The sequence below is a fragment of the Garra rufa genome, chromosome 16 (assembly GCF_049309525.1).
Source record: "Garra rufa chromosome 16, GarRuf1.0, whole genome shotgun sequence".
Lineage (NCBI taxonomy): Eukaryota > Metazoa > Chordata > Actinopteri > Cypriniformes > Cyprinidae > Garra > Garra rufa.
Genome location: NC_133376.1, coordinates 40,070,445 through 40,097,042, shown reverse-complemented (window position 1 = coordinate 40,097,042; position 26,598 = coordinate 40,070,445). Strand labels below are relative to the sequence as shown.

Here is a 26,598-nt window from a genome sequence, read left to right as displayed (position 1 = left end):
CCGCGATCGATCGCTCTCCGTGGTTCTGACCAAAGAAGAGCGCTTTGGAGTCTCCATTACGCATCATAAGCATCATTCCTGGGCTGCGTTTCCCGATAACGCTGTCTCTTAGACTCTTAAGGTATAACTTAACTAAAGGTTAAACCATTGCTAGGCGTCTTCAGGGCTATCATCCACTCGCGAGGCAGAGGCGCTGGCGCCCTCCTAGCAATGGCGCTGGTCGCTCTAGCATCCTGGGGTGGCAGAGACAAATATATGTGCTAGGTGATGTGGGTCTCGGCTCTCTTCATCTCCTGGTTGCTAGGGCTGGAGGATTTTATCGATTCTGCGATATAAATCGATATTTTTTTTCCAAAGAAAGTATTGATTTTTTAGCCGCGAGTATCGATACATACGTCCCATTCTAATCCCCGTGTTGTTTACCCCTGTTCGCGTTGCAGGAAGAGCGATTTGGTCAGCCAGCCGCTACTAACCTTACACAGACGCAGATGTCTACCTCTTCCTGTTTACCAAGTCAGAGCGAGGATATTCAGAGAATGGCGGCGAATATAAATCCAGCACCCGCCTGCTTAAAGGGATCCCTTTATATATAATTTGATGTTTATTTGCTTATCCCCAGGGCATCCAAGATGTAGGTGACTTTGTTTTCCCAGCAGAACACAAACGAAGATTTTTAACAAAAACCGGTGAAGTCTAATAATGACAGTCAATGGTTACCAAATCTTTAGAGGAAAGAGAAACACACACAGACAAATCTAAATTACACCCTGCGGCTCGTGACGATACACTGATGTCCTAAGACACGAAACGATCGGTTTTTGTGAGAAACTGAACAGTATTTGTATCATTTTTTACCTTTGACACACAGCCACGTCCATCTGTCCTGAGCAGGAGGTTAGCTTTCGGATCGTCACATGTGAACGCGCTCTGAAGTAGAATACGCAAACACCGGAAGCGATCTGTGGCGTGTATACGACACTCGTTGTTTCCACAGAGCACACAGACTGTGGGTATAGCCGCTATTCAAAATGGTAATTACTTGCGCTTATCCTGATTGTTCAAACCAATTTAAAGATAAAAGATTACATCTGCTTGCGCAAACTCATCCGGGACTTTTAACCGATTTCCCCTTACTGCGTTTGCGTATACTACGTCAGAGCGCGTTCACATGTGACGAGCCGCATTCAAAGCTCGTGCTCAGGACAGATGGACGTGGCTGTGTATTAAAGGTAAAAAATGATATAAATACTGTTCAGTTTCTCACAAAAACCGATCGTTTCGTGTCTTAGGACATCAATGTATCGTCACGAGCCGCAGGGTGTAATTTGGATTTGTCTGTGCATGTTTGTGCATGTTTTTTTACTTATAAAGGTCTGGTGCCCATCCACCTCCATTATATGACTGGCAGACTGCACTGGTTTTTGTTAAAAATCTTCGTTTGTGTTCTGCTGAGGAAACGAAGTCACCTACATCTTGGATGCCCTGGGGGTAAGCATATAAACATCAAATTTTCATTTTTGGGTGAACTATCCCTTTAATTGCAAATTGCAATGTTGCATTTTATTTACTTTTCAAAGGCTTGTAAGCTACAGTTTGCACTGTTTCAATAAATGGAACTAATTTTCTCAACACATCTTTGATTAATTTTGTCCAGCATTTATTTTGCAAGCTGTCTGATGTTTTTTGAGTTTATTTCAATTAATTCAATCCAAGTAAATGAAACACTTACAAGATGTCACCAAAATCACTCTGTCTCTTTTAAATCTATCAGAAAATGATGTAAGTGTATCGAATTATATAGAATAGTATCGAATTATATCGAATCGTATCGTATCGTTGGCAAAATATCGTGATATATATCGTATCGTGAGCTGAATATGGTGTATCGTATCGTATCGTGAGATTAGTGTATCGCTACAGCCCTACTGGTCGCAGCGATGACTCCGAGACTGTACAGTACGTGCGCGTTTAAGATACCTAAACAACAACTGTTGCAACAGGGCCGAGGGCTGGGTTGGGAAATATGTGACGTCATTATGTTTTTTTTTTTATTTAATCAATGTTGTTTATGAAAGTGAGCAAGCAGTGAGCATGCAGCATGAGAAAGATATGATACATCATGAGATGTGCAATATGTCTGGAGACATGGGTAAAACATTTTGACCACTTCATTAAGTTTTGTTTTGTAGTCTCTTTTTTTTTAAAGATTTTCATTTTGTATAAATTGTATCTTAATTTTGATCAGTGTTTTATCAACCAATTGCCTGTATTTAATAAATAACAAGCAAATATATAGCAGACAATGTAATAAGGCGCCGACACGATCAGTTGCATTGCATGTGAACTGGAGGGCGCTGAAACTCAGCTTGTGCCTCACAGATTTGAGAAATATAGGCTATCTATTATAGCAAGTTTGAAATGTCTACTTTTAAACGAAAATATTCAAAACTAAAATAAATAGGCTAGCCTTCTCTCTGAATATGTAATCATATGAAATGTGCATTTCTCTCTGGCGTTCATGGCGAGACCACATCGTCAACTTCATCTTTGCTGCGACACAGAAAACACCAGTTTATTAATAAATAATTAAATGTCTCCTTGTGGTCGTGCGCTTGAGTGCGGCTATATTACGTAAACGCTCATCTATCGGGTATATAGCCTAAGTAATGAAATTAATATAAAGGGGCGATTTGTCCACGAATGGCTTAAATGAACAACTATACTAGTCGACTAGAAAAAACTTTAGTCGGAGGCAGCCCTTATTCCGCATATTTGCAGGCCATTCTGGGTTGAGCGAGCGACTCTGAGTGGAAGGAGCAAGCGGAATATTCAGAAATGCTCACATGCTCTGATCGGAACAAACCCCAACCACTGTCTGACAGCTTAGACATAACCAGCTTTTTAAAATTAACTTTTTAAAACTAATATTTAGACTATTTTAGCACAAATTATGAGCTTACTGACGATTTTTTTAATAATTCTTGACAAAATTAGAATATATTAAAAAACATTTTTGGGATGGTCTTTTTGAAAAGTGGGTGGGCCTAGGCCCGTCAGAGCGAACAAAAGAAGACCCTGATTGGCCCATAATGTTCAATTTTTCATTTTACCTACGTGGTGTGGTGGTAATTGTCTTACTGTTGTGGCCCTCACACAAAGAGCAGCCTAGGGGCCCCTGACAACCTTAATCCGCCCCTGTCTACAGTGTGTTTTTGTGTCTATCAGTGCCAGAGATTTGACCGGAAGGGACCTGTTTGAGTTCTGCTTTCAGCTGCTGAAGATGGGAATAGAGACGAGAGAAATCAACAAGAAGGTTTTGTGGGTTCATTCCATAACTGTAATAGTTTTTATACTGTACCAACTGTATTTCTATCTCCTAACCCCAAACACCACCCTCACAGATTTACTTGATTATTGTGTGTGTGAGAGATTATTTATAATAAGAGTAAATCTCTGTGATTATCGTGATGTTTACATTCATGTCTCATCCACGGCTCCGTAGAAAGTTATTGACTAGCAGCATTATATGCTCATGCTTATTACATGAAAATTACAATTACATTGCAATTATACTAATTACATTCTTTTACACTCGTTATAACGTTGTGTGTAGCTGATGGTTCCAGCTCTTAAGTGCTCAGTCTTCCATTTGTTCTGGAAGGGGACAAAGATCAAGCAACACACTTCAGCACGAGACAAGGTGCGTCGTCTTTCATCTCGCTGTCTCTGTCATGTCCCTTCTCTGTGTGTTTGTTAAAATATATAAAGTTTCTGACCCAATGTGGTTGAATCTTCAGTCAGACTTGGGTACAATGACTTCCTGTCAAGCCGCTGGAAACGTGCTTGCAGACTAACAGTAAATTCTAAATGATCAGGCATTCTTCTGTCAGATCGAGGCTGTGACGCTAATATTGTCCACTGGAGGAAGCCATAGGATAAGGAATCTCTTGGGTCTGATCTTTTCAGTTTTTATCAGTTTGAATGATAAATGGATAGGAACAGTTCATCGGTAGTGCATTGACAATAGTGCTTATGTTTTTCCCCCAAAGAAATCTATGAAATATTTTTAGATCATTAAATTATAATAATAATTGAAAAGTCAGACTTACGCTGTACACATGAAGGTTTTTCATATAAGTGAACGGGGCCCGTATTCACAAAACATCTTAAGGCTAAAAGTAGCTCATAACTTTAAGAGAAAGTTTTAAGAGAAAATCTTAAAAATACTGTCAATCCTAAATTTAAGACTCCTACATTTTTGCTCTAAGAGTATTTCATAAAGTGTTTTAGCACTAAAACTTGCTCCTAAATCTGGAAACATTAGAAGTAGTGAAGAGGACTCACAAGTCACTGAGATCAAATCCAAAACTATCCTCCCTGCTGGAAAAAAAACAATAGAAACTCACAGAAATTCTAATGGTTTCCACTACAAATACCATTATGAACATTACAAACCATCAACATTTAACCATTAAAACCATTTAAAGAATGGTTTCCTGTAGTGTTTTTGGGAAATATGTTCCATTAGCATTTACTGGTTTTAACAAGCCACCAATAGAAGGGAACCAATTACCAATAGAGACCAGCAGGCACCATGACAGTTACCAATAAACCAGTACAATTCCCATTATAACCTGTAAAACATTACATAAGTTTCATATTAAGTTTCTGTTGTTGTTTTTCAGCAGGGCTAAAATGGATGTTGCCATCAATCTGCCTCAGAAGTCAGAACGTAAACATTTTAGAAACACGCTGCATTTATTTGCACACATGGTTTTTGGTTTTGGAGGTTATCCCAACGCATACATTTGTCTTACTATAAGCCACAATTATTCTACTCTGTTAATTAAAAGATATGCATATTATTGTTTAACAATATCCACTTATTGTTTGAGAAGCACACATGTAAGAGGCTGACAATCAGCTGAACATATACTTGTTTATTTAGTGACACTAAGCCTGCATTTTAAAACATTTTTTAAACCTTTATTTGAATGTCAACATAATATCAAGCTCTACAACAGGGTTCCTCAAATCTTACCCTGGAGGGCCAATGCGCTGCAGAGTTTAGCTCCAAACCTGATCAAACTCACCTATCTGTGATTTTCTAATGATCCTGAAGACCTTGAAGACCATGCTCAGGTGTGTTTGATTAGGGTTAGAGCTAAACTCGGCAGGAAAATGGCTCTTGTGGGCCAGATTTGAGGATCTCTGCTCTACAATATTTCTATGAATAGATCTCTGACAGAGACACCTCCCCTATCAGCCAATCACTGTGTGCATAGTTAATGAGCATCAACCCCGCCCTCACTCTCAGCTAGGGCTGGGCGGTATGACAGAATATATCGTTACCGCGGAATGAAATGTGTACCGTAAAATAATTTTTTATTCCGTGTATACCGTCAAATGTAAATAAGTGGGCGTGGCCAACTCGCATGCAGCACGCCTGAGGCTGAGATCGGTCAAACCGTTGAATGCAAGACTGAAGGATACGCTGGGAGATTGTAAAAACATGGAAAAAGAGAAACCTTAAAGTGTTTACATATTTACATTTTCATATTTAAGTTTTCTTTTCCTGTTATTTACTTGAGATATATTTTATATCTGTGAGATGTTACTTGAGAAAAGTTTACAATAATAAGTCCACATCAAGCTGTGAAATGTGACATACAGTGGAATTGTTGTTCATATAAAGTCATATTTTGTTTACTATATTTATAAGGTTAAAAATAAAATACAAAATAATCAAATAAGATCAAGTCCTTTTCTTTTCTTAAATATTCAAGCTTATATATTATATAAAGCCCTTTTGTACATTTTCCGGAATAACAACCTATATAAAAAAAACAATATCGTGAAAAATATAGTTACCGTGAAATTAAATTTTGGTCATACCGCCCAGCCCTACTCTCAGCTTAAGACTTCTCTCTATTCCTTCGTAAATGTTTGTCTCAGCAGCTTTGTGAACAGGTTTTAAGAGAAAGCACTTTTACTGATGGTGTTTTCTAACCTGTCCTGCACATTTAGCATGTTTCCCTGATTAGACACAAGTGCAGTCTCTACTAATGAGCTGATGATTTGAACCAAGTATGTTAGATGAGGGAGACACGGGGTCTTCAGGACAGCTTTGAAGACCTCTGTAATAGAAAGTGTCAGTATTCATGAAAGCCTGATTGCCATGTACACTGTTTTCCTAAAGATAGCAGGTGGCGCCAGAGATCAGGCTGTGGTCACAGGATTAATCGCTGTATGTAATGCTGTCTGTCTGTCTGTCTGTCTGTCTGTCAGGCTGAACTGAAGCGCGTGATGAAGGCTCTTCACTCGTTCTGTGTGGTGTGTCAGAGCTGTCTGTCCGTGGCTCAGAGTCACATCAGGAACCAGGTACAGACCTTCAGCTCTCAGTCTCAGATTCACACACGGTTTTGACTATCGCCTCAGGCCCAGCTCTTTTTACGTGGCTTTCAAACGACCAGAATCACTGTGATGCTCACATCACACCACGTTCATTTTAGTCTCAGCGCTGTGCAAACGACACGACAGCAGTGACTTTGATCAGCAGTGAAACCCAGCCGATCACAAAAACACATCAATTGTTGTGAGATTTTTTATTCGGCTCTAGAATATGGAATATTTACAATATGGAGTACCACAAGCCACTGTCTCTCTGAGCTTCTGTAGACTCGATTTGTTGGCAGTGAAATGAGTTTAAGACATTGCATGAGATGGAGACTCGTCAAAGCTCTCTCCGTGTGTCCGCAGGCGTTCCTGTGTCTGTGTGACGTGCTGCTGGTCTTCGGGAAGCTGTGCGAAGGAGAGGGTTTGCCGCTGCAGCGCTTCAGTCCTGACGACTCTCTCAAAGCAGAAATGGCTTCTTTCATCATCGACTACGTTTTCGGCGACCCTGACGAGGATCTGGCTGGTACGCGTTTATCGGGATATATGAATGTGTTCAGGAGAGCGTTCTTAGACTGAACAGATCAAATCTTATATCAGTGTGAATGAAGAAAGATACAATTCTCTTAATTAAGCCTTTTGTCAAAAACATTGGGTTTTCAGATTGATCTTCTTTCTGGCGATTTTCCCCCCTGATGTAATGCTAGGAGACAAACCCACTCACACACATTTACTTTGTAACTTTCTGTAAAAGCGGTTGTCTTTTGATAAGAACATTGCATCTGAAATCTTCATCAGATGTAAGTTGTTCAGCAGGATGATGATGATGATGATGATGATGATGATGAGGGAGGGTTGTGCTGCAGGTGAGGAAGAGGGTGAGGAGATGAAGATGGCTGCTTTGCTGCAGAGGAGGAATCAGTTGGCTGGATACTGTAAACTCATCATATACGGAGTCCTGGAGCTGCGAGCCGCCACAGATATACTCAAATACTACAATAAGGTATTAAAGTCCCCCTGTAGTGAAAATCCAGTTTTTATGTTGTTTATTTGTCTATGTGGTGTTTTAATATGCTTTTAGACAAACCATGTGCCAATCCATTAAAAAAACAGTATTGCTTAGTATTTTCTCCTTAAAACTGTGGTTTCCCAAAGGCTATAACAGAAATGCGTTTTGAAACAGGGAAACAGGAATCACTATCTAGGCTGCCTTCGAGACATTTTGAGGACACAGCATCATCAAGTTTAACGAATGTTGCAGTATCCACTGTAGTTGTCCGCTAGTAAAAACATAGTTGGGTTAGGGTTAGTTGTTATAGTTATCAGTCATTATCCGTGTATCGCCATTATATTGCGTTTACTAGAGTCAAGTTCAGTTAGTGGACGATCAGGAGGCTCTGGCTGTGTGAGTGAGTGGAGGTGGGGCTCATTTGCATAATCATAGATCCACGCATAGTAAATGAGGCAAGGGGGTGGAGTTACAGTCAAGCTGATTTAAGGCATGAGAAAAACATTTTCACAGGAAAAACATTTAAATGTGTCATTTTGATGATCAAAGATTAGTTTTAAGGGATAAAATGTTTGACTACGGGGGACTTTGTAATTATATATGATTTCCTAAAAGAAAAGTTTTTTGATGTTAGGGTTTATTGTTGTAGTTCTACAGGGATTTCGGTGACATCATCAAAGAGACTCTCAGCAAATCCAAGATGATCAGCTCAGTGGAAAGCGCCAGGACTGTGTGCTTGTGTCTGCAGCAGGTGTGTGTTTATATATATATATATATATATATATATATATGTGTGTGTGTGTGTTTATATATATATACATGTGTGTGTGTGTGTGTGTGTGTGTGTGTGTGTGTGTGTGTTTATATATATATATATATACGTGTGTGTGTGTGTAGCTGTTCTCTGGGCTGGAGCAGGACGGTCGTGATGAGGAGTTGACAGAGATCAGATCGCTGGCGAAGAAACTGGCGATGAACTTCAGCATCAACCTGCGTCTGAGCCGTAAACCGCTGCTGGCGTTACATCAGTGTGTATCTATACCTGCTCCTCATGCTACTGTCTTTATTTCTCTCTCTCATTTGTGGCCATTTGTGGTTTGCCTATAGGGACGGCATCCGTTTCGCGAGTCAAGGGCTCGATAATGGAGATCTGACAAATTTGAGTTTTCTGGAGATTCTGAGTGAATTCAGTTTCAAACTCCTGCAACCTGAGCGCAAGCAGCTGTGAGTATCACTGACACTGAGATCCACCGCATGTGATTCAACACGGGACGCATCGTCCTTACGGAGAATAAACCCTATAGATTCCTGCTTTAGTTCATCATTTAGAAGAATTAGATGAAATTTTGACAAGAGAAATCTGAGTTTTATAGATGTATGGTTGTACATGTGCATTTTTGACACACAATCTCCAAGCAAATGAACTGCTGTTTTTTCAGCTAAAGCCGTATTCGGACAGTTTCTCATTGGGGTGTCTGTGAAAACAAATAATGAACAGAGATGTTCGTCCCACTCGAATCGATGCATCTCGATATTGAAATTCCTCTGCCAAATAAGTGCTTTCTACTGTCCTGAGATCAGTCTGTGTCTGTGCCGCAGGACGCTGTATCTGCGCCGTGTGTTTGCCTCTGTGATCAACAGTGAGTTTGTGAGGATGTACGAACGATCGCTGACTTCAGGATCAAAAGAAACTCCAGCAGCAGCAGCAGCAGAAACACCCAACAGGAAACGCAGACGCACACACAGTCAGTACACACACACACACACACACGCACACACACACACACACACACACACACACACTTGTACCATTACTGGAACTGGTGTAAGGAGAAGTGCTTTAGCATTCATCAGTTTGGGGTTGTGAGATGTTTAAATTTTTCTGAAAGAGTCTCTTCCGCTCATCAAGGCTGCATTTATTTGATCAAAAATACAGTAAAACAGCAAAATATTATTACAATTTAAAACAGCTGTTTTCTCTGTGAATATCCTTAAACCGTAACTGATTGCTGTGATGCGCAGCTGAATTTTCAGCATCATTACTCCAGTCTTCAGTGTCACATGATCCTTCAGAAATCATTCTAATATTCTGATTTGCTGCTCAATAAAGATTAGTGATTATCAAATCGTGATATGTTTTATTTTTAGGATTAACAGATGTTCAAAAGAACAGCATTTATTTAAATCTTTTGTAGCAATATAAATGTCTGAAAATGAACAGCAGTATCACAGACAGGACTCCGCTTATGCCAGGACCAGGCCTTAGTTAAATTAAGACATTTAAGCAGCTTTTATAAAAACGTCTTTAGAAGAAAACATTAGAGGTGTGCATCAGAACAATGGGCCTGACCTATTTTAAGATATGTCAACGCAAGATATAGACAGTTGAGACAGCTCAAACATGCATTTTAGTCTGTGACTAGCCTTAAGCCATATCTGTGAAACCGGGGGTCAATTTCTTAAAAAAAAATTATTACTGACTCCAAAATTTTTTGTGTGCCAATTAGTCTATGAAATATCCCTACCATTGTGTGTGTGTGTGTGTGTGTGTGTGTGTGTGTGTGTGTGTGTGTGTGTGTGTGTGTGTGTGTGTGTGTGTGTGTGTGTGTGTGTGTGTGTGTGTGTGTGTGTGTGTGTGTGTGTGTGTGTGTGTGTGTGTGTGTGTGTGTGTGTGTGTGTGTGTGTGTGTGTGTGTGTGTGTGTGTGTGTGTGTGTGTGTCTGTCTGTGTGTGTGTGTGTGTGTGTGTGTGTGTGTGTGTGTGTGTGTCTGTGTGTGTGTGTGTGTGTGTGTGTGTGTGTGTGTGTGTGTGTGTGTGTGTGTGTGTGTGTGTGTGTGTGCGTGCGTGTGTGTGTGTGCGTGTGTGTGTGTGTGTGTGTGTGCGAGCAGGTTTGATCAGCGGTTTGGAAACTCCAGCTGTAATGTCCCACACACGCCGTGTCAACATGGATGATGATGATGAGGATGATGATGATTTCACAGACGGGTATTTAAATCCACTCATTAACTACATTTAAAAAAGGATGTAATACAAATGTGTGTTACAGAAATGTGATGGAGACACATTATGTTCATTTATATTAAAGATGACAACATGCTTCAGCAGTTGGTAATGTCTAATGCATGGGGTGGTGAACAGTGAACATTCCTGGGCTCATTTCTCAGAAGAATCTTCTGCACAAGTTTATCGTAGCTCAAATGGTGATGACGGTTCTACGATCAGCTTAGGCTTAAGATGCTTTTGGGAAACGCAGCCCTGCAGAGTTCAGCTTCAACTCTAGTAAACACTGTCTATAGCTTCCTAGTAACCCTTCAGACCTTGATTATCTTGTTGAGGTGTGTCTGATTAGGGTTGGAGCAGAACTCTAAATACAACATTCGCCGCCCCTGCTGTGATACCATGTGCTTTATGATCCTGTTCACAAACATCTTCATCAGCGGAACCTCTCTGAGCTCAAATAATGATATGAATTCTTGAATTGAGCTGAATATTTCAGTGATTTAATAACGCGTTCACGTTTACGGTTCTCTGATGTCGGTTAATGGTCGCGTGACACGCAGCTAAATTAATAAAATAATTGTTTTGCAATGATTTATGTATTACTAGACTCCTAAAATAGAGAAGTGTGACATTTGCAACCTGGACTGTCACTGAACAACAGGTTGACCCTAGTTTCATTAGCTGCTGTTGTTTACACACACTCTTTCCCGTCTGTCTGTAGGTCTGTCCTGAGGAAGAGTGTGATTCACAGCAGACAGCAGTCGAGTCCGTTCTCTCAGAGCATCCGCTCTCATCTCAGCACGTGAGGGTGTTCAGGCTTTTCATCTGCACTTCCGCTTGTTTCACATTATTCATGTGTACAGAACAATGGTTTAAAAATTCATAGTAACAACACGCAAAACTAAATGAATCAGAATTAAGAGGCAGACAGAAAAACTGGCATGAAATGTGTGAAGAAGCGGTGCAGTAGTTTAGCAGAGAACCAGACAGCAGCTTGTGCTAAAAACAGAATAATGTGTGTGTGTGTGTGTGTGTGTGTGTGTGTGTGTGTGTGTGTTCAGACTCTCTCTGGGTCATGAAGATGCTTCCGAGGATGAGGAGGAGCCAGAAATTGAAGATTACGATGATGAAGACTCTGAGCTGGGCATCACTTTGGTGAGTTAAAGCCACTGCAGGCTCATTGAATGATCATCACATGCCTCTTCATCCTCCTCCTCCTCTTCTGTCCACAGCCCTCCACACACGGCTCTGCCAGCTTCCTGGAGGATCTGTTTGAATGAAACCGGGATCGCGACACGATGGCATTTGACCGAAGCAGTGGAGCATTGTGGGATGTTGTGTTCCTGCAGATGTTTTAATATCCCAGTAAAAGGGTTCAGTTGATTTGTTCATGTCAGCAGTTTGGTCTGAATGTAAAGAGCATAAAAAGCTTTCTGATTTCATTATAGTAAAAAATGATGCCAGTTTAATGTGTTGACGTTTAGTTTATTATCTTTTGTTTAAATAAATAATATTCGTTTCTCTTTCTCATACTTGTTTTTTTCCATGCAAGGTTTTACATTGTATTTACTCTTTCCACAAAGCCACAGTACAAGTGTGTTTCAAATAATCGAACAGCTTGTTGCTAAACACAGACAGTAATCAGCTGACGGCAGACAATACACGCAGAGCACAATAAACACCATCATGAATTACTACTGAATACATGCAGACAATAACAAACACTGTAGACAATATACTGCCAATGAGCGGCAGTGAAAAGATTCATTAATGTCCGATCAAAGGCGCGAATCTGCTTTGATCAGATCCCGCATATTCGGCTTTACAGATGTTCGGATTATTATTATTAGATATAGTGTATTTATTATAATGTCAAGCACATCTGTATGAACGCTGCTGTGAGAGCTGTTCGCCGCTTTCGTCATGACATCATAAACAGGACTGTTTTGCCGCCGTTTCAAAGCGCAGGTGTTATTGGTCAATCTGCTCACGTGACACACTACGTTTGGAAGATTCTCGCGCCACAGGCAGAGCCCCGCCCTCGCTACACGCAGACTCGCGCTCATTGGTGGAGAGCGCCAGCAGACTCGCGCCAGTTTTTGCAGCTGCCCTCGAGACCGTGTTGCATCTTCAGTCAGTAAAACGTTTCCTGTGTGAAATATTCATTTATTTTGGAAACGTGACTGTTCCACATTTCTGCGATAAACATGGCACCAAAGGATTATATGGCGGAGAAGGGTAAGTTGGGAATTTATTTCTAACGCCAGATGAACTTTAGTTTTGTTCACTTTTCTCAGTTGTGTTTCGGGGCTCGCGCGATACGCATCAAACTCGGATGAAATGAAACTTCGATCAAAACGCCCATTTATACTCATTTATATTAGGTATCTGAACTCGAGCAAAGGGTTACGGCGGAACGGGTGTGGCGTGTACTGTTTTAACTGCGATACGCCGTTGGTTCTGTTATGCTTGTAGATGCAGATCTAACTTTAGTTTTATTGTTGCTCGCGGCGGCCGCTGGAGTTGCGCGCGCTTGCGCTGAAGTGCCCGGATGGAGATTCGGAACAAAGAGCGGCGGCGCGCGGAGAGCACGTGTTTGCTTTCAGACGCACACGTTTATTTTCAGTCAAAAGAACAAATTCGTTCAGAATCGTGTTTTTTTTATTTTATTTAATAGTTCGGTACTGTAATGGTCGCCAGACGTTGCTTTACAGCACAGCGTGAAAGTTTCGTCTGTACGTGCTAAACGCGGCGCGCGAACCAATGCCAGACACCAGAGCAGCGGAGCGCTCCAGTCAGCGCGGTTCGATTCCGCTGGTGTTGATGCGCGCTCACGGTCACGTTCTGTCTGGACTGGACTAGTTTATAAAGCGCGGAGTGATCGCGGGCTGTAGCGCGGCCCCGGAGCCATGTGCTTCTTTGTTTACAAAAACAGCAGCCATCGAGTGGCGTTGCACGCACGTATAACGAGAAGGCAAATGTCGGAGCAGATGTGGTCTGTCACACCGAAACAGGGACTCTGAAGTCGCGATCAGGTTAGTCGACATGGTACAAATTCGATGTTTTGCTTAAGTCCATAAGAGGCTGTTTGGACATGTCGCTCATTCGCGCATAATTTACATATTTGTTTTCAGGCGTTTAATGTCTGTTGAACAGCTGTTACTAAAGCTGGACGCAGAGTGTCGCATGAGTTTTGAATTGTGACCCTACAGTGAACATTTTGAGTCCTTTTGTTTCGACTGTTCCTCGCCTTTCGCTGGTTTGTTTACGCTTCCTCTGCGCGCGCTCACGTGACTGATGTTTGTCCCACTGCACCTCTGCGTGATCGCGCGTTCGTCTGGAGTGGGAACTTTTCCTACACTTAAACATTTACAGGAGCCTTTTGTCAGATTTGTGTGTGATGGCGGTTTTTCTGCTGTGATTGTTTTACCAGATAAATGCAAGCGCTTCCTGCAGGAGTTCTACAGCGAGGATGACTCTGGGAAGAAGGTCTTCAAATACGGCGCTCAGCTGGTGAGATCTACAGTCTGTTCTGTTCCAGCTGCTCCTGCGGCATCACATCAAGCTCCTGCTCACCTGTGTTTGTGTGTTTCAGGTGTCCTTGGCGCACCGCGAGCAGGTGGCGCTGGTGGTGGATCTGGACGATGTGGCGGAGGAAGACCCTGAGCTGGTGGAGAGCGTGTGTGAAAATGCCAAACGTTACGCCGGACTGTTTGCAGATGCGGTTCACGAGCTGCTGCCTGAATACAGAGAGCGAGAGGTGCTGCGTCTGACGACCATCAGACCATACTGACATTATAGATCTGTTTAACATTGATACATAATGATACTGTGATAATCATTTATGACTCTACCTACAATTACTCTATCCAACTTTATCCACATACTCTGTGATATATGCTGTATAGCAAATCATGGCTGTGTGATTGTCAAAAAATGTAAACTATTATCACACAGTTTTTCATATATAGCTGGATATGTAATGGTGTGTTTCCACTGCGGGGTACAGCTCACTTTTGGAGTTTTTTTCACTGTACAATACTTATTACTTGGTACTTCTTTCAGTACTATTACGGTTGTGGTTTCCAAGTGAGCCGTACCGTTACTGAAATGTGACCGATTGGTCAATCATCACTACCAGCGTCATTGGATTTGTGGCTCAAGACACCAAACCTGCTAGAATTTAATCATCAGCCACCGCAGTATCATTTGTTTGCATGACTTTCTTAATCCACTTTAGATGCCTAAAGAAAAAAAAAATGTCTGTGTCGTGGTCAGTAGACGAGTGACACGACTGTAACGCTCATCCTTAATCACACCCTTGTTGAAGCGGGACTAAACTGCAGCGGAAAAGAGGCTTAAGCCGATACAGGAATAGCATAGAAACATTCACACAGCTGAGATTTACTGTTCATCACTAATATAACTCGCTGATGGATATTTGTGTCTGAGCCGAGTATGTGTGTTTTGTAGGTCGTGGCGAAGGATGCCTTGGACGTTTATATCGAGCACCGGCTGATGATGGAGACCAGAGGTCGTGACCCCGCAGACACACATGACTCCCGGAACCAGTATCCGTCTGAACTCATGCGCAGATTGTGAGTGACCCAAACTGGGGCTGCTTCGGTTCATCAGCTCTTGATCTGAGTTTGATATTATTATTATTATTATTATTTTTTTTTTGTATATTATATATTAGCTTTGTTAAAATAAAAAATGTGCTATAATGCAAAATATATTACAATATTTGTTGTTTATTTTAAATCTTTAATATTACAGTCAGTTGCCTTTTAGATGATCTTTTAATGATCAACACAAAAAATTTAACTTTCACATTTGAAGTTTGCATTTCTGATTCTGTTCTTTTCCTGTTTATTGCTGTGAATCTGCTTGGGCACAGTTTATGTATAAAGGGTTATATAAAGAAAAGGGTTATATAAAGAAATCTGACTTTTCTATAATGCATGCGTTAGTACGTAAAATTAATAAAATTATGCCAAAAGTAACGTTCCTATGCAAGTAATGCTTCAAGTCTGAACACAGACTAAAAAAAATCAGTTCTGATATTGAACAATCGATCATACTGTTCTCACTCAGTGGTTTTCTCATTTTTAACTGCATGAATCTTGTTTTTCAGCGAGGTTTATTTCCGTCCTCCATCTACGCTGAAGCCCAAGGTGGTGCGTGACGTGAAGGCCGACAGCATCGGTCAGCTGGTGACCGTCAGGGGAATCGTCACCAGAGCCACGGAGGTCAAACCCATGATGGCTGTGGCCACATACACCTGCGATCAGTGTGGAGCCGAGACCTACCAGCCGGTATGAAGGAGATTAGTTCATGTGTCTCTTAAAACACGTGTGTTTGTGTGTTAACACGAGTCTTGTCCGTGCCATTGATCAGATCGCCTCTCCGAGCTTCACGCCGCTCATCATGTGTCCCAGTCAGGAGTGCGTCACCAACAAGTCTGGAGGACGGCTGTATCTGCAGACACGCGGGTCAAAGTTTATTAAGTTCCAGGAGCTGCGCATTCAGGAGCATGTAAGTGTGTGTGTGTGTGTGTGTGTGTGTGTGTGTGTGTGTGTGTGTGTGTGTGTGTGTGTGTGTGTGAGCGTCACGTTTGCCCGGCCGCTTGTAAATCATGCAAAGTGTTGATTGTGTTTTATGTTTGTGTTAAACAGAGCGATCAGGTGCCGGTGGGAAACATTCCTCGCAGCATGAGCATTTACGCGCGCGGAGAGAACACGCGTGTGGCGCAGCCTGGAGATCACGTGGCTATTGCTGGAATATTCCTTCCTCTGCTGCGCTCTGGGTTCAGACAGGCCGTACAGGTGAGACGCTTTACACGCGTTACTGACGGCTCTAGAGTCAGGCTTGGTTTTATCGTCCTGTAGACTATGAACTGCTCTTTTAAAGTGTTAAATGTTTATGAAAACAAACGTCAAATTAAAATTCACCTTATCAGTCGTCTTACTGCTTATTGTTGGTAGATTGTGATTGATTCATATGTGTATATTACAAATGTTAAGTGTGTGATGTTTAATGGTTAAATCAAATGACTATGTCCTAAGTTCTCCAAGTCATTTATTTCAATCCACTTTGAGTCCTACACTCCTCTCAACATCCAATCAATCAGTGGGCAGAAGTTCTGCTCTATGTTTGTATGACCATCTAAATGTATGGTCACATGAGCTCTGTTTCCTGTATTCAGATAGGTCTGTAGGTTAATGTGTGTGTCTGTGTGTGTGTCAGGGTCTGCTGTCAGAGACGTATATGGAGTGTCACTGCATCACTCTGATGAATAAGACTGAGGATGATGAGCTGGGAACTGAAGAGCTGAGCGATGAAGAGCTACGGCAGATCACGGGTAAGTAGGGCTGGTCCGAATACCATTTTTTGAGCTTCGAAGCTTCGGTGGGAGGGGCTGAACATATTCTTCTCTCTAATAAAGGCAGGAATCTCTGTATGTCTTTCTGTTTGCATTTTTATTGTCGAGAACAGTTCATCCAAACGATTTTTGCTGTGGACCCAAGGGAGTGCAGTGTTGCTTTTTGGTGCAATATGGACACAACACACGTTCAGAATTAATAAATTGTAATAGAACATTGCTAGTTGGATGCGGCGCGCCTCACGCAGGCAGAGCTTATGCTTCATGAACGGACATTGCGCTAGTGATACAAAACACACAGGTCTGTTAAGAGCAATACTTTTAATAAGGTAGCCTAACATTTTTTTAACAAGCAAATCAGAAATTAGCAGCACAGTAATTACTGACACCGTAAAGGGTAGGCTATTTAAATAAAAGAAGAATGAAAGAAATGGTGCGGTGTTTGTTTATAAATAAATATATATACTTTATATATAACGCTTGTGTATATAAGCCTATATATAAAATACATAGCCTATGTATATTATTTTGAAACCCAAAATAAATGAGGCTCAAACATTATTAACAAACGTGTGTTTATTTGAGCACTTCCGTCAGTAAACAAGCAGCCTACAAAACGCTAAAATAAATCAAATAAATAATACATTTAAATATGAAACTAGCCTAAATAAGAATGTTAAATAGGCTATTAAACAAACATTCGTTGCAAAAATTCCTAAAACCTCACCCGGACCTTCTCCGACAGTTCATCAGAATTACTGACCCGAGTCCGACTGGAACCGCTCTTGTTTCTCTTTCTCTTCCCCATTACACAGCTGCTGTTTTAATAGCAAAGTGATTACATTTATTGTCATTTATTTAGGTTATAAAGTTAATTTAGAAATATATTTGGAACGCTTTTTATTTGTTAAATTTAAGTTTTTGTTTTTTAAAGTAACGACCAAGTCATCACGATTTCAATTAAAATCCATAGATATAAAAAACTTAAAGCATATCACAATATTAGTTGAATCGTTTAACCTAGATAAAAGTGTGCTATTAGGCTAATATACAATCGTTTGTGCGGAGAGTAAAGCTGAAGCACGCTTTGCAGAACATGGAAGTGCCAGCGCTATGTCAAACTTCATTTTTGCTCATAAAGGTAAGACTAATATATCCAAAACTGTAAAAACAAACAAACAACAAAAATCGAAAACAAAACTCTTTCATTAGCTATAGGCCTAATCCATAAAGATGCATTTAGGTATTAAAGGCGCGTTCATGAGCAAATGGCGAGTCAGGATCGTCAACTTCATCTTTGTGTCAAATACTAGTTTATTAAATAATTCAAAAATGTCCTTTTCCCCCCCGACACATTCATGATAACTATTTTTGCTGGGGCTTTGCGGTCAGCTTTAGCCTACTGTGTGCATTTAAACGGAGGCGCGGTTGTCATTGCGACAGTCACAGCCCAGCTTTGCTTCCAAGTGGGCCTCTCAAATATTGCTCAATCTTTGCTGTCTCTGTGTTAGTGGCACAGCAGTCTGATCTTCATTCATATTTAAGCGCGAATGAGAACCATTTCGCGGGGGATGCAAGGTGTATGGAAAAAAAAAACGAATATTTGAATCTCAATTTAAAATCGAATTCCAACCCACCGAACGAATATTCGAATAATCTGGTCCAGCCCTACGGGTAAGACACGCTTTGTGTCTGTGTGTGATTTCTAAGAGGTGTGTGTGTGTGTGTGTGTGTGTGTGTGTGTGTGTAGAGGAGGATTTCTATGAGAAGCTGGCGGGATCCATTGCTCCAGAGATTTACGGTCATGAGGACGTGAAGAAGGCTCTGCTGCTGCTGCTGGTCGGTGGAGTGGAGCAGGCGCCGCGTGGGATGAAGATCAGGGGTGAGTCACGTCTGTCTGCGTGTGCCACTGATGCTGGATAAACTTCACTTAATCGACTGATCGGTAAATTAATAGCCAGCTGTTTTTCACTTAAGACCGACGATCATTCCCTCAGAGGTGCTTTTGAAGAGCTGTTTACTCTTAAAGCAAAACTATCTAAATCCTCAACACTCAGGCGTGTGTCTGAACATCAGAGATTTCACCTGTAATAACAATAACATTACTTTCATACTATTTATAAATTGCTTGCTTTGAACAAAATCATTCAGGTTTTTAATTATTGATCGCTCAGTCGTGTCTGAGTCGCTGCAGCACTGATATGTGTGTCAGAAAACACTATAAATACAGTAGAGCTAGATCTAAAAAAAGTGGATTACTCATTTATAGTCATATTGTGTGTGTGTGTGTGTGTGTGTGTGTGTGTGTGTGTGTGTGTGTGTGTGTGTGTGTGTGTGAGTGTGAGAAAAGAGCTTTACAAGTACATTTGACTTGCTAACTTGGCAACATTGATTGTTTTATGGAACTGAACGAATCAGAATAATGATGCCACAGACTCTATAGATTCATCAGTTCATTGATTTGTCACCGTGATGCTCTTTTCACCCAGACTGATGTATGAAGTGCTGTATGACTGAATGTTCCTCTGTTTGTAGGAAACATTAACATCTGTCTGATGGGTGATCCGGGTGTGGCTAAGTCTCAGCTGCTGTCCTACATCGACCGTCTCGCTCCTCGCAGTGAGTGTCTCCCGCAGCGCCGCTTTATCCTCCCTCTGGTGTTCCCCGACTAACTCTGGACGCTCTGTTTCAGGTCAGTACACCACGGGCCGTGGTTCGTCCGGTGTGGGTCTGACGGCGGCGGTCATGCGTGACCCGGTCACGGGCGAGATGACGCTGGAGGGCGGGGCGTTGGTTCTGGCCGATCAGGGCGTGTGTTGCATCGACGAGTTCGATAAGATGGCTGACGCCGACCGCACGGCCATTCACGAGGTCATGGAGCAGCAGACCATCTCCATCGCCAAGGTAGGGTCCGCTCCGATTGAACCGGGCGATATCTGACTCCCGAACGAGTGCGATCACGTGCGTTGTGTCTCGTTCGTCTCAGGCCGGCATTATGACATCTCTGAACGCACGTTGTTCCATCTTGGCCGCGGCGAACCCGGCGTACGGCCGCTACAACCCTCGCAAAACCATCGAGCAGAACATCCAGCTGCCGGCCGCACTTCTGTCCCGCTTCGACCTGCTGTGGCTCATTCAGGACAAACCCGATACGGACAACGACCTGCGGCTGGCGCAGCACATCACCTACGTTCACCAGCACTGCAAGCAGCCGCCGACTCACTTCACCCCCATCGACATGAAGCTCATGAGGTAAACGTCTGCCTCGCTCTCATGACTGCTGCTCACAACGAATCGATGCTGATCAAGTAATACTAGTGTTAAATATTAGAGCAAAATTGATTAATAACATGGCACTGTTGATTAGTGACGTACATTTCTCAGGCCTCCAGACTGCGACTAAAACGGTCACATTTGCGACCAAAAATGTTCATTTGCGTGTGTAGTTTTTGCTGTCACCATTTTTATGTGCCTCAAAGTTCTAGTGAAGCAGTGCTGATACACACCCGCTAAACGCAGCTATATTTATGGGCTATTACACATTAATATTATGTAGCCTGTTTGTACATGATAAAAACCAAAACTTCACTCAGTGGCTAAGTAATCACTAAGTGATGGTCCATGATATTGGCACACATTCTGTGTAATAAGAAATTCTTGTGACTGTATATAGTGGTAAATTGTAAAAGATGTTTAGTTCCCAGGAAATCTACAAGATGGTTTAAAATGCTGATAAATTCCAGAAAAGATCAGACATAAACACAACAGTATGACTGAAATGTTAAAGTATTAAATAAATGAAACCCATTTATTCAGTGGCACTTAAAAAAAAATTGTGCCTAAGTTGGTTTGTTTTAGGAGCCGGTGTTTTTTTTTGTTGTTGTTTTTGTTTTTTTTTGTCTGGAGCCCTGTTTGTAGTGTTTGATTGCTCACTGCATCCCTTCAATTAAGTTTGGTGTAAAATTTAAGTCATTTAGTTGAATCAATGAATCCATTTAGTTTATTAATCTAAATTTACCGTGAGTTATGTTTTTATATGGGCAGAAACTGTAAGAGCAAGAAAAGGTCCCACTTTAGGTGACATTAACTTATGTACTTTATAAATTAATCCCGTGATACAATGCGCTTACTGTGTACCTATGTTTGTACATTTGTACTTGTATTTAAAAAATAATAATAAATACCTGCTTGTAGTTACACTGAACCCACCCTTAAACCTACCCATACCACCAAACCTGTCCCTAACTTTACCCTAATCTTACCTCAATAGCAGCGAAAGGGTTTGCAGTACAGTATGAACACTAAATGTACATTGTACTACTTTTTGATGTTAGTAGTAAAGGCCCCCGAATTAAGATTAGATCTGAACTGAAATTAGAGAATCATCTTTTAATTGTTTCATATTTCCTTTTTATGTATATATACGGTTGTAATTGAGTTTCCACTGCAGTTGTATGTGTTGACGTATGTTTCTGAATGGGATCGTCTGTTCATTCATCTTCATCTGTCTGTCAGGCGTTACATCAGTAAGTGTAAGCAGAAGCAGCCGGTGGTTCCAGAGTCTCTGTCTGATTACATCACCGCCGCGTACGTAGAAATGAGGAAAGAGGCACGAGTCAGTAAAGACACCACCTTCACCTCGGCCCGAACGCTGCTGTCCATCCTGCGGCTCTCCACTGCCCTGGTGAGACACGAACACACACCTCCACAATACTGACCACCTCACTGTTACCAGCAGGACCCCGTCTCCGGAGCGGATCCGATGAGGCCGTCGGGTGTTAAAAGTGCTGTTTGTGCAGGTAGTTGCGTACATCTCTACTGTAGAAGCAGCACTTCACGACACACGCCGCCGCTGGCGCAGGTTCGAGCGACGTGGGAGATCCGTGTTGTCGCGCGGCGGTCAGCTTTGCGGGGTGGGCAGTCAGCCTCGGGTCACGCCGCTGTGCAAACCCATGCAAAACTGACCGCACGCGACGCCCCGCAGCGCTCGCGCAGAGACTAGCTGGTGTTGAGAGGCGGAGACTTGGGCAGTTGCTGGCTTTCCCACAAGGCATTGCACTTGTCTCGGTCTGACAGTGCCGGCACAACTCGTCCATTTGAAGTACACTTGACTTTGGAAGATCGTTTGTATTTGAGGAATGTGATGACGATCGCACACTTGATTAGATGAGAATGTGACTTCAGACGTTTGTGTTCAGGCTCGTTTGCGGATGGTGGATGTTGTGGAGAAGGAGGATGTTAATGAGGCCATGAGACTGATGGAGATGAGCAAAGACTCACTGCAGGCTGACAAGACCAACAACACCAGGTACGTACACACACTCACTCACACACACACACACACACACACACATATACACACACACACACACACACACATATACACACACACACACACACACACACACATATACACACACACACACACACACTCACACACACACACACACACACATATACACACACATATACACACACACACAGACACACACACACACACACACACACACACACACACACACACACACACACACACACACACACACACACACACACACACATATACACACACACACACACACACACATATACACACACACACACACACACACACACACACACACACACACACATACACACACACACACACACACACACACACACACATATACACACACACACACACACACACACACACATATACACACACACACACACACACACATATACACACACACACACACACACACACACACACACACACACACACACATATACACACACACACACACACACACATATACACACACACACGCACACACATGTACAGACACACCACTGAGTGCAGTGTGACCTGCGTCTGATGGAGTTCTCCTCTCTGTCTGCAGGGCTCAGCGTCCGGCTGATGTGATCTTCTCTCTTCTGCGTGAGTTGGCCGGCGAGGGTTCGGTGAGGTCTGTTCGTATGGCCGAGGCGGAGCAGCGCTGCGTGTCTCGTGGTTTCACTCCTGCTCAGTTCCAGGCCGCTCTGGACGAGTACGAGGAGCTGAACGTGTGGCAGATAAACCAGGCGCGTTCACGCGTCACGTTTGTGTGAACCATCGCCGCAAACACAGTGACTGAACGTGATCCGAGGCGCTCGAGTCTCTCCGTCTGATGGTGTTGTGATGAGGAGGGAGCGAGTTTCGTTTGTTTTGCTTTTAAATCTGTTTAAATCCCTGAAATAAATGCTGTAAATAGATTGTTGGTTTGATTTATGGTTATTCCTGCAGGGTTTAATGAAATACTGACACATTATTAACACTTTGTGATCGGGTCTAATTTGTTTATTGAAAAGTGCATTGTTGAACTTTGGCATTCACGTCAGCTGAGGTCCATTTAAATGTTAACATAACTTATTAGTGTAGCAAATGAAGAACTTAATAAATGCTTTAGTGTTTTTCCAGTTTTGGCTTATGCTAAGTCTAGTCAACTAAAGTTACAAAACGAAACTTTTTTTTTTTTTTTTACTTTTTTGCTGATGCTTTTGGTCTTGGATCCAATATTATTATTATTATACCCTAATATATTGATTGCTTTTGTTTGACATATGTGACCCTGGACCACAAAACCAGTCATAAGGTTCAATTTTACAAAACTGAGATGTATTCATCATATGAAAGCTCAATAAATAAGCTTTCTATTGATGTATAGTTTGTTAGGATAGGACAATATTTGGCCGAGATACAACTATTTGAAAATCTGGAATCTGAGGGTGCAAAAAATCAAAATACTGAGAAAATCACCTTTAAAGTTGTCCAAATTAAGTTCTTAACAATGCATATTACTCAAAATTATCAAAAATTACATTTTGATATTTACAGTAGGAATTTTACAAAAAATCTTCATGGAACATGATCTTTACTTAATTTCCTAATGATTTTTGGCATAAAAGAAAAATCTATAATTTTGACCCATACAATGTATTTTTGGCTATTGCTACAAATATACCCCAGCGACTTAAGACTGGTTTTGTGGTCCAGGGTCACATATATACATATACACACACTCTCACACAACTTTTACTCTTTCCTTTACTACATTTTCTGTACTTTTACTACATTAGTGTTGCAGTTACATTTTTGCATGGCTCTTAGCTTTTTCTGCGGCTGTTTATCTTTGCTACAAAAGACGTAGTACTGGCTGCTACAGGACACCGTACTGCTGTATCTTATGAGTTATGCCTTTACTCACCTGAACTTGTCAGCAAGGGTAGTTTACGTGAATGCAGGCTCCTTATCCATTCGTTGTGAATCACAGGTGTCTTATATCAAGATGAGGACATGATTGTAGCCGGCGATGAGGCTGAAACTCACGTTTTGTCCAAGAAGGATGTCACTTAGATGACACTTTTCCTCAAGTTGCTTTGGAATTGGTGACTTGTAATGTGTAGTGGAGTCATTTTCACGTAAAGGTATCTGTACTTTTACTTAAATGTGGTTTTTCAGGTACTCTTTGAACACTGGTTCCACCAGCCCTATAATGGTGATTATCTCTCGCCCCTCTCTCTGTTCTTGTTCTCAACTTTGAGATGATAAAGGACGTGAGGCTGGAGAGTGACAGAGCCACAGCTAGGTTTCATGGAAGCTTTTTTGCTTCAGAGAAGGTAAGCAAGTCAAGATTATTTATACAGCGCTTTTTACAATACAAGTTGTGTCAAAGCAACCTTACAGTATTAAAATAATAAGATAAAATGTCAATAAAAGTGCAAAAGTTCCTCATTGCAGCAAAGTCAAATTGGAGAGGACTCATCTGGCTCCCGTGGTCTTGTGCCGGTGGCCGTTTAGGGTAGGAGTTCTTTCTGATGATCTGTCCCTGGGGCTCATCTAGTTGATGTGGTCTCTGCTGACATTCAGGGCTGTAAAGGATATGTCTGGGTGCTGATGGGTACAGACTGGATCCGGGGGACTGCAGTGAACGTCTGATCTGGATACATGATCGGTGGCTACGGTGACCTCGGAATAAGAAGGAAAGATACTAGTATTAGCGTAGATGGCATTCTTCTTCTGATGCAACGAGTACATCAGGTGTTTTAGGAAGTGTCCCTGGTTCCGGTTGACCTAAATAATGCAGCCTAACAATCCTTTAACGGATTTGGATTGAAAAATGTATTAAGTGTAGGCCAGGTTAAAGAGATGGGTCTTTAATCTAGATTTAAACTGACAGAGTGTGTCTGCCTCCCGAACAGTGTTAGGTAGATTGTTCCAGAGTTTGGGCGCTAAATGTGAAAAGGACCTGCCGCCCGCAGTTGATTTTGATATTCTAGGTATTATCAAATTGCTGGAGTTTTGAGAACGCAGCGGACGTGAGGGACTATAATATGATAAGAGCTCGCTCAAGTACTGAGGAGCTAAACCATTCAGGGCATTATAAGTAATTAGCAAGATTTTAAAGTCTATACGATGTTTAATAGGGAGCCAATGCAGTGTTGACAGAACCGGGCTAATATGCTCATACTTTCTAGTTCTAGTAAGAACTCTAGCTGCTGCATTTTGGACCAGCTGGAGTTTGTTTATTAAGCGTGCAGAACAACCACCCAATAAAGCATTACAATAATCTACCCTTGAGGTCATGAACGCATGAATTAACGTTTCTGCATTTGACATCAAGAGCATAGGTAATTTAGATATATTTTTTAGATGAAAAAATGCGGTTTTGCAAATGCTAGAAATGTGGCTTTCGAAGGAAAGATTGCTATCGAATAGCACACCTAAGTTCCTGACTGATGATGAAGAATTTACAGAGCAGTCATCTAGTCATGCCATACAATCATTCAAATATGCATTATGATAATAATCTTCAGGCACAATTATAAAACAGATGTATTTTTAAATGTTAATGACAGCTGTAAAACAAACTAAATATTCCCTAGAGAAAAACTGTCCAAAAAGCACTTATACCAGGGGTGCCTAACCCTGCTCCTGGAGATCTACCATCCTACAAAGTTTAGCTCCATCCCTGATCAAACACACCCGAACCATCTTCTTAATCTCTCAGGTATCCCTTTATAGTTACAGACAGCTGTGTTTGAGCAGGGCTGGAGCTCCAGGAACAGGGTTAAGCAGCCCTGATTTATGCAAATGTTTATTTTTTTTAAAATGTAAGGTGGATTAAAATCAATCCACAGAGTAAATCACTATCATGGAAAATGTTTCTAAAAATAAATACTGTTTATAGCCTGTTAGCTTTTTAGTTCTTAGTTCAAAATTCATGTAAATTATATTATTTTTTAAAGATGATCTTAATAGTAAGTTGTTGTTTTTTTTATCCAAAGATCTAACAGCCGATTGGGCTTCAAAGTGACGTCACAGTTCCACCACTCCATCATCTGCGGTCCTCCATTCATTCATTTTGTACATTGTTGAATGTTGACAAAGTCTTTCAACTTTTCGTAGTGTTTCTATTGTTTTTATTCTCTATCGAGTCACTGACTCGATAATGATCTGCGCTTTAACAGAGCAGATGGAGGCGATCAATATTGACTATTGATTTATCCTGATCTTTCATGTCTGTCAGGATGGAATATTGTCTGTTCTGAGACACTGTGCTAGTTTAGTCTTTGTGCTAGTAATATATTATTAGGTTAAGTAAATAAATAATTTGAATAAAACTTTTGGACTGCTATGAGCTAGAAGTGTCCTGGTTTAGGTGTATTTCAGTGGTTGTCTGTGCGGTTGCTTTCATTTTATTCAGCGAAAGTGTCATTAATCATCGTTTCGAAAACATAAATGACCCGTTAAAGCTACTCATTAAATCTTTTAGTCGGAGAACTCC

The 26,598-nt window shown here is 41.5% G+C and overlaps 1 protein-coding gene across 2 annotated transcripts; it reads left to right on the top strand.

Moving 5' to 3' along the window:
* Nucleotides 1–12,495: 12,495 nt before the first annotated feature.
* mcm7 (minichromosome maintenance complex component 7) lies at nucleotides 12,496–23,026 on the top strand. Of its 2 annotated transcripts, none has more exons than XM_073820559.1 (15): nucleotides 12,496–12,639; nucleotides 13,835–13,914; nucleotides 13,997–14,161; nucleotides 14,875–14,999; nucleotides 15,539–15,719; nucleotides 15,802–15,939; nucleotides 16,080–16,229; nucleotides 16,651–16,765; nucleotides 18,537–18,668; nucleotides 19,322–19,405; nucleotides 19,479–19,690; nucleotides 19,773–20,038; nucleotides 21,302–21,470; nucleotides 21,985–22,094; nucleotides 22,675–23,026. In XM_073820559.1, exons 1-15 carry the CDS (start codon nucleotides 12,609–12,611, stop codon nucleotides 22,880–22,882), a joined length of 2,166 nt encoding a protein of 721 aa, XP_073676660.1. In that variant the 5' UTR covers nucleotides 12,496–12,608; the 3' UTR covers nucleotides 22,883–23,026. The 2 variants fall into 2 exon arrangements, with proteins under 2 accessions (XP_073676660.1, XP_073676661.1); XM_073820560.1 differs by lacking the exon at nucleotides 12,496–12,639 and adding an exon at nucleotides 13,354–13,436.
* Nucleotides 23,027–26,598: the final 3,572 nt, after the last annotated feature.

Coding starts and splice junctions, on each gene's coding strand:
- mcm7 (XM_073820559.1), top strand. CDS start 12,609: ATGGCACCAAAGGATTATATGGCGGAGAAGG. Junction 12,640..13,834: donor GGATTATATGGCGGAGAAGG/GTAAGTTGGGAA, acceptor TTGTTTTACCAG/ATAAATGCAAGCGCTTCCTG. Junction 18,669..19,321: donor GCGTGGGATGAAGATCAGGG/GTGAGTCACGTC, acceptor CTCTGTTTGTAG/GAAACATTAACATCTGTCTG.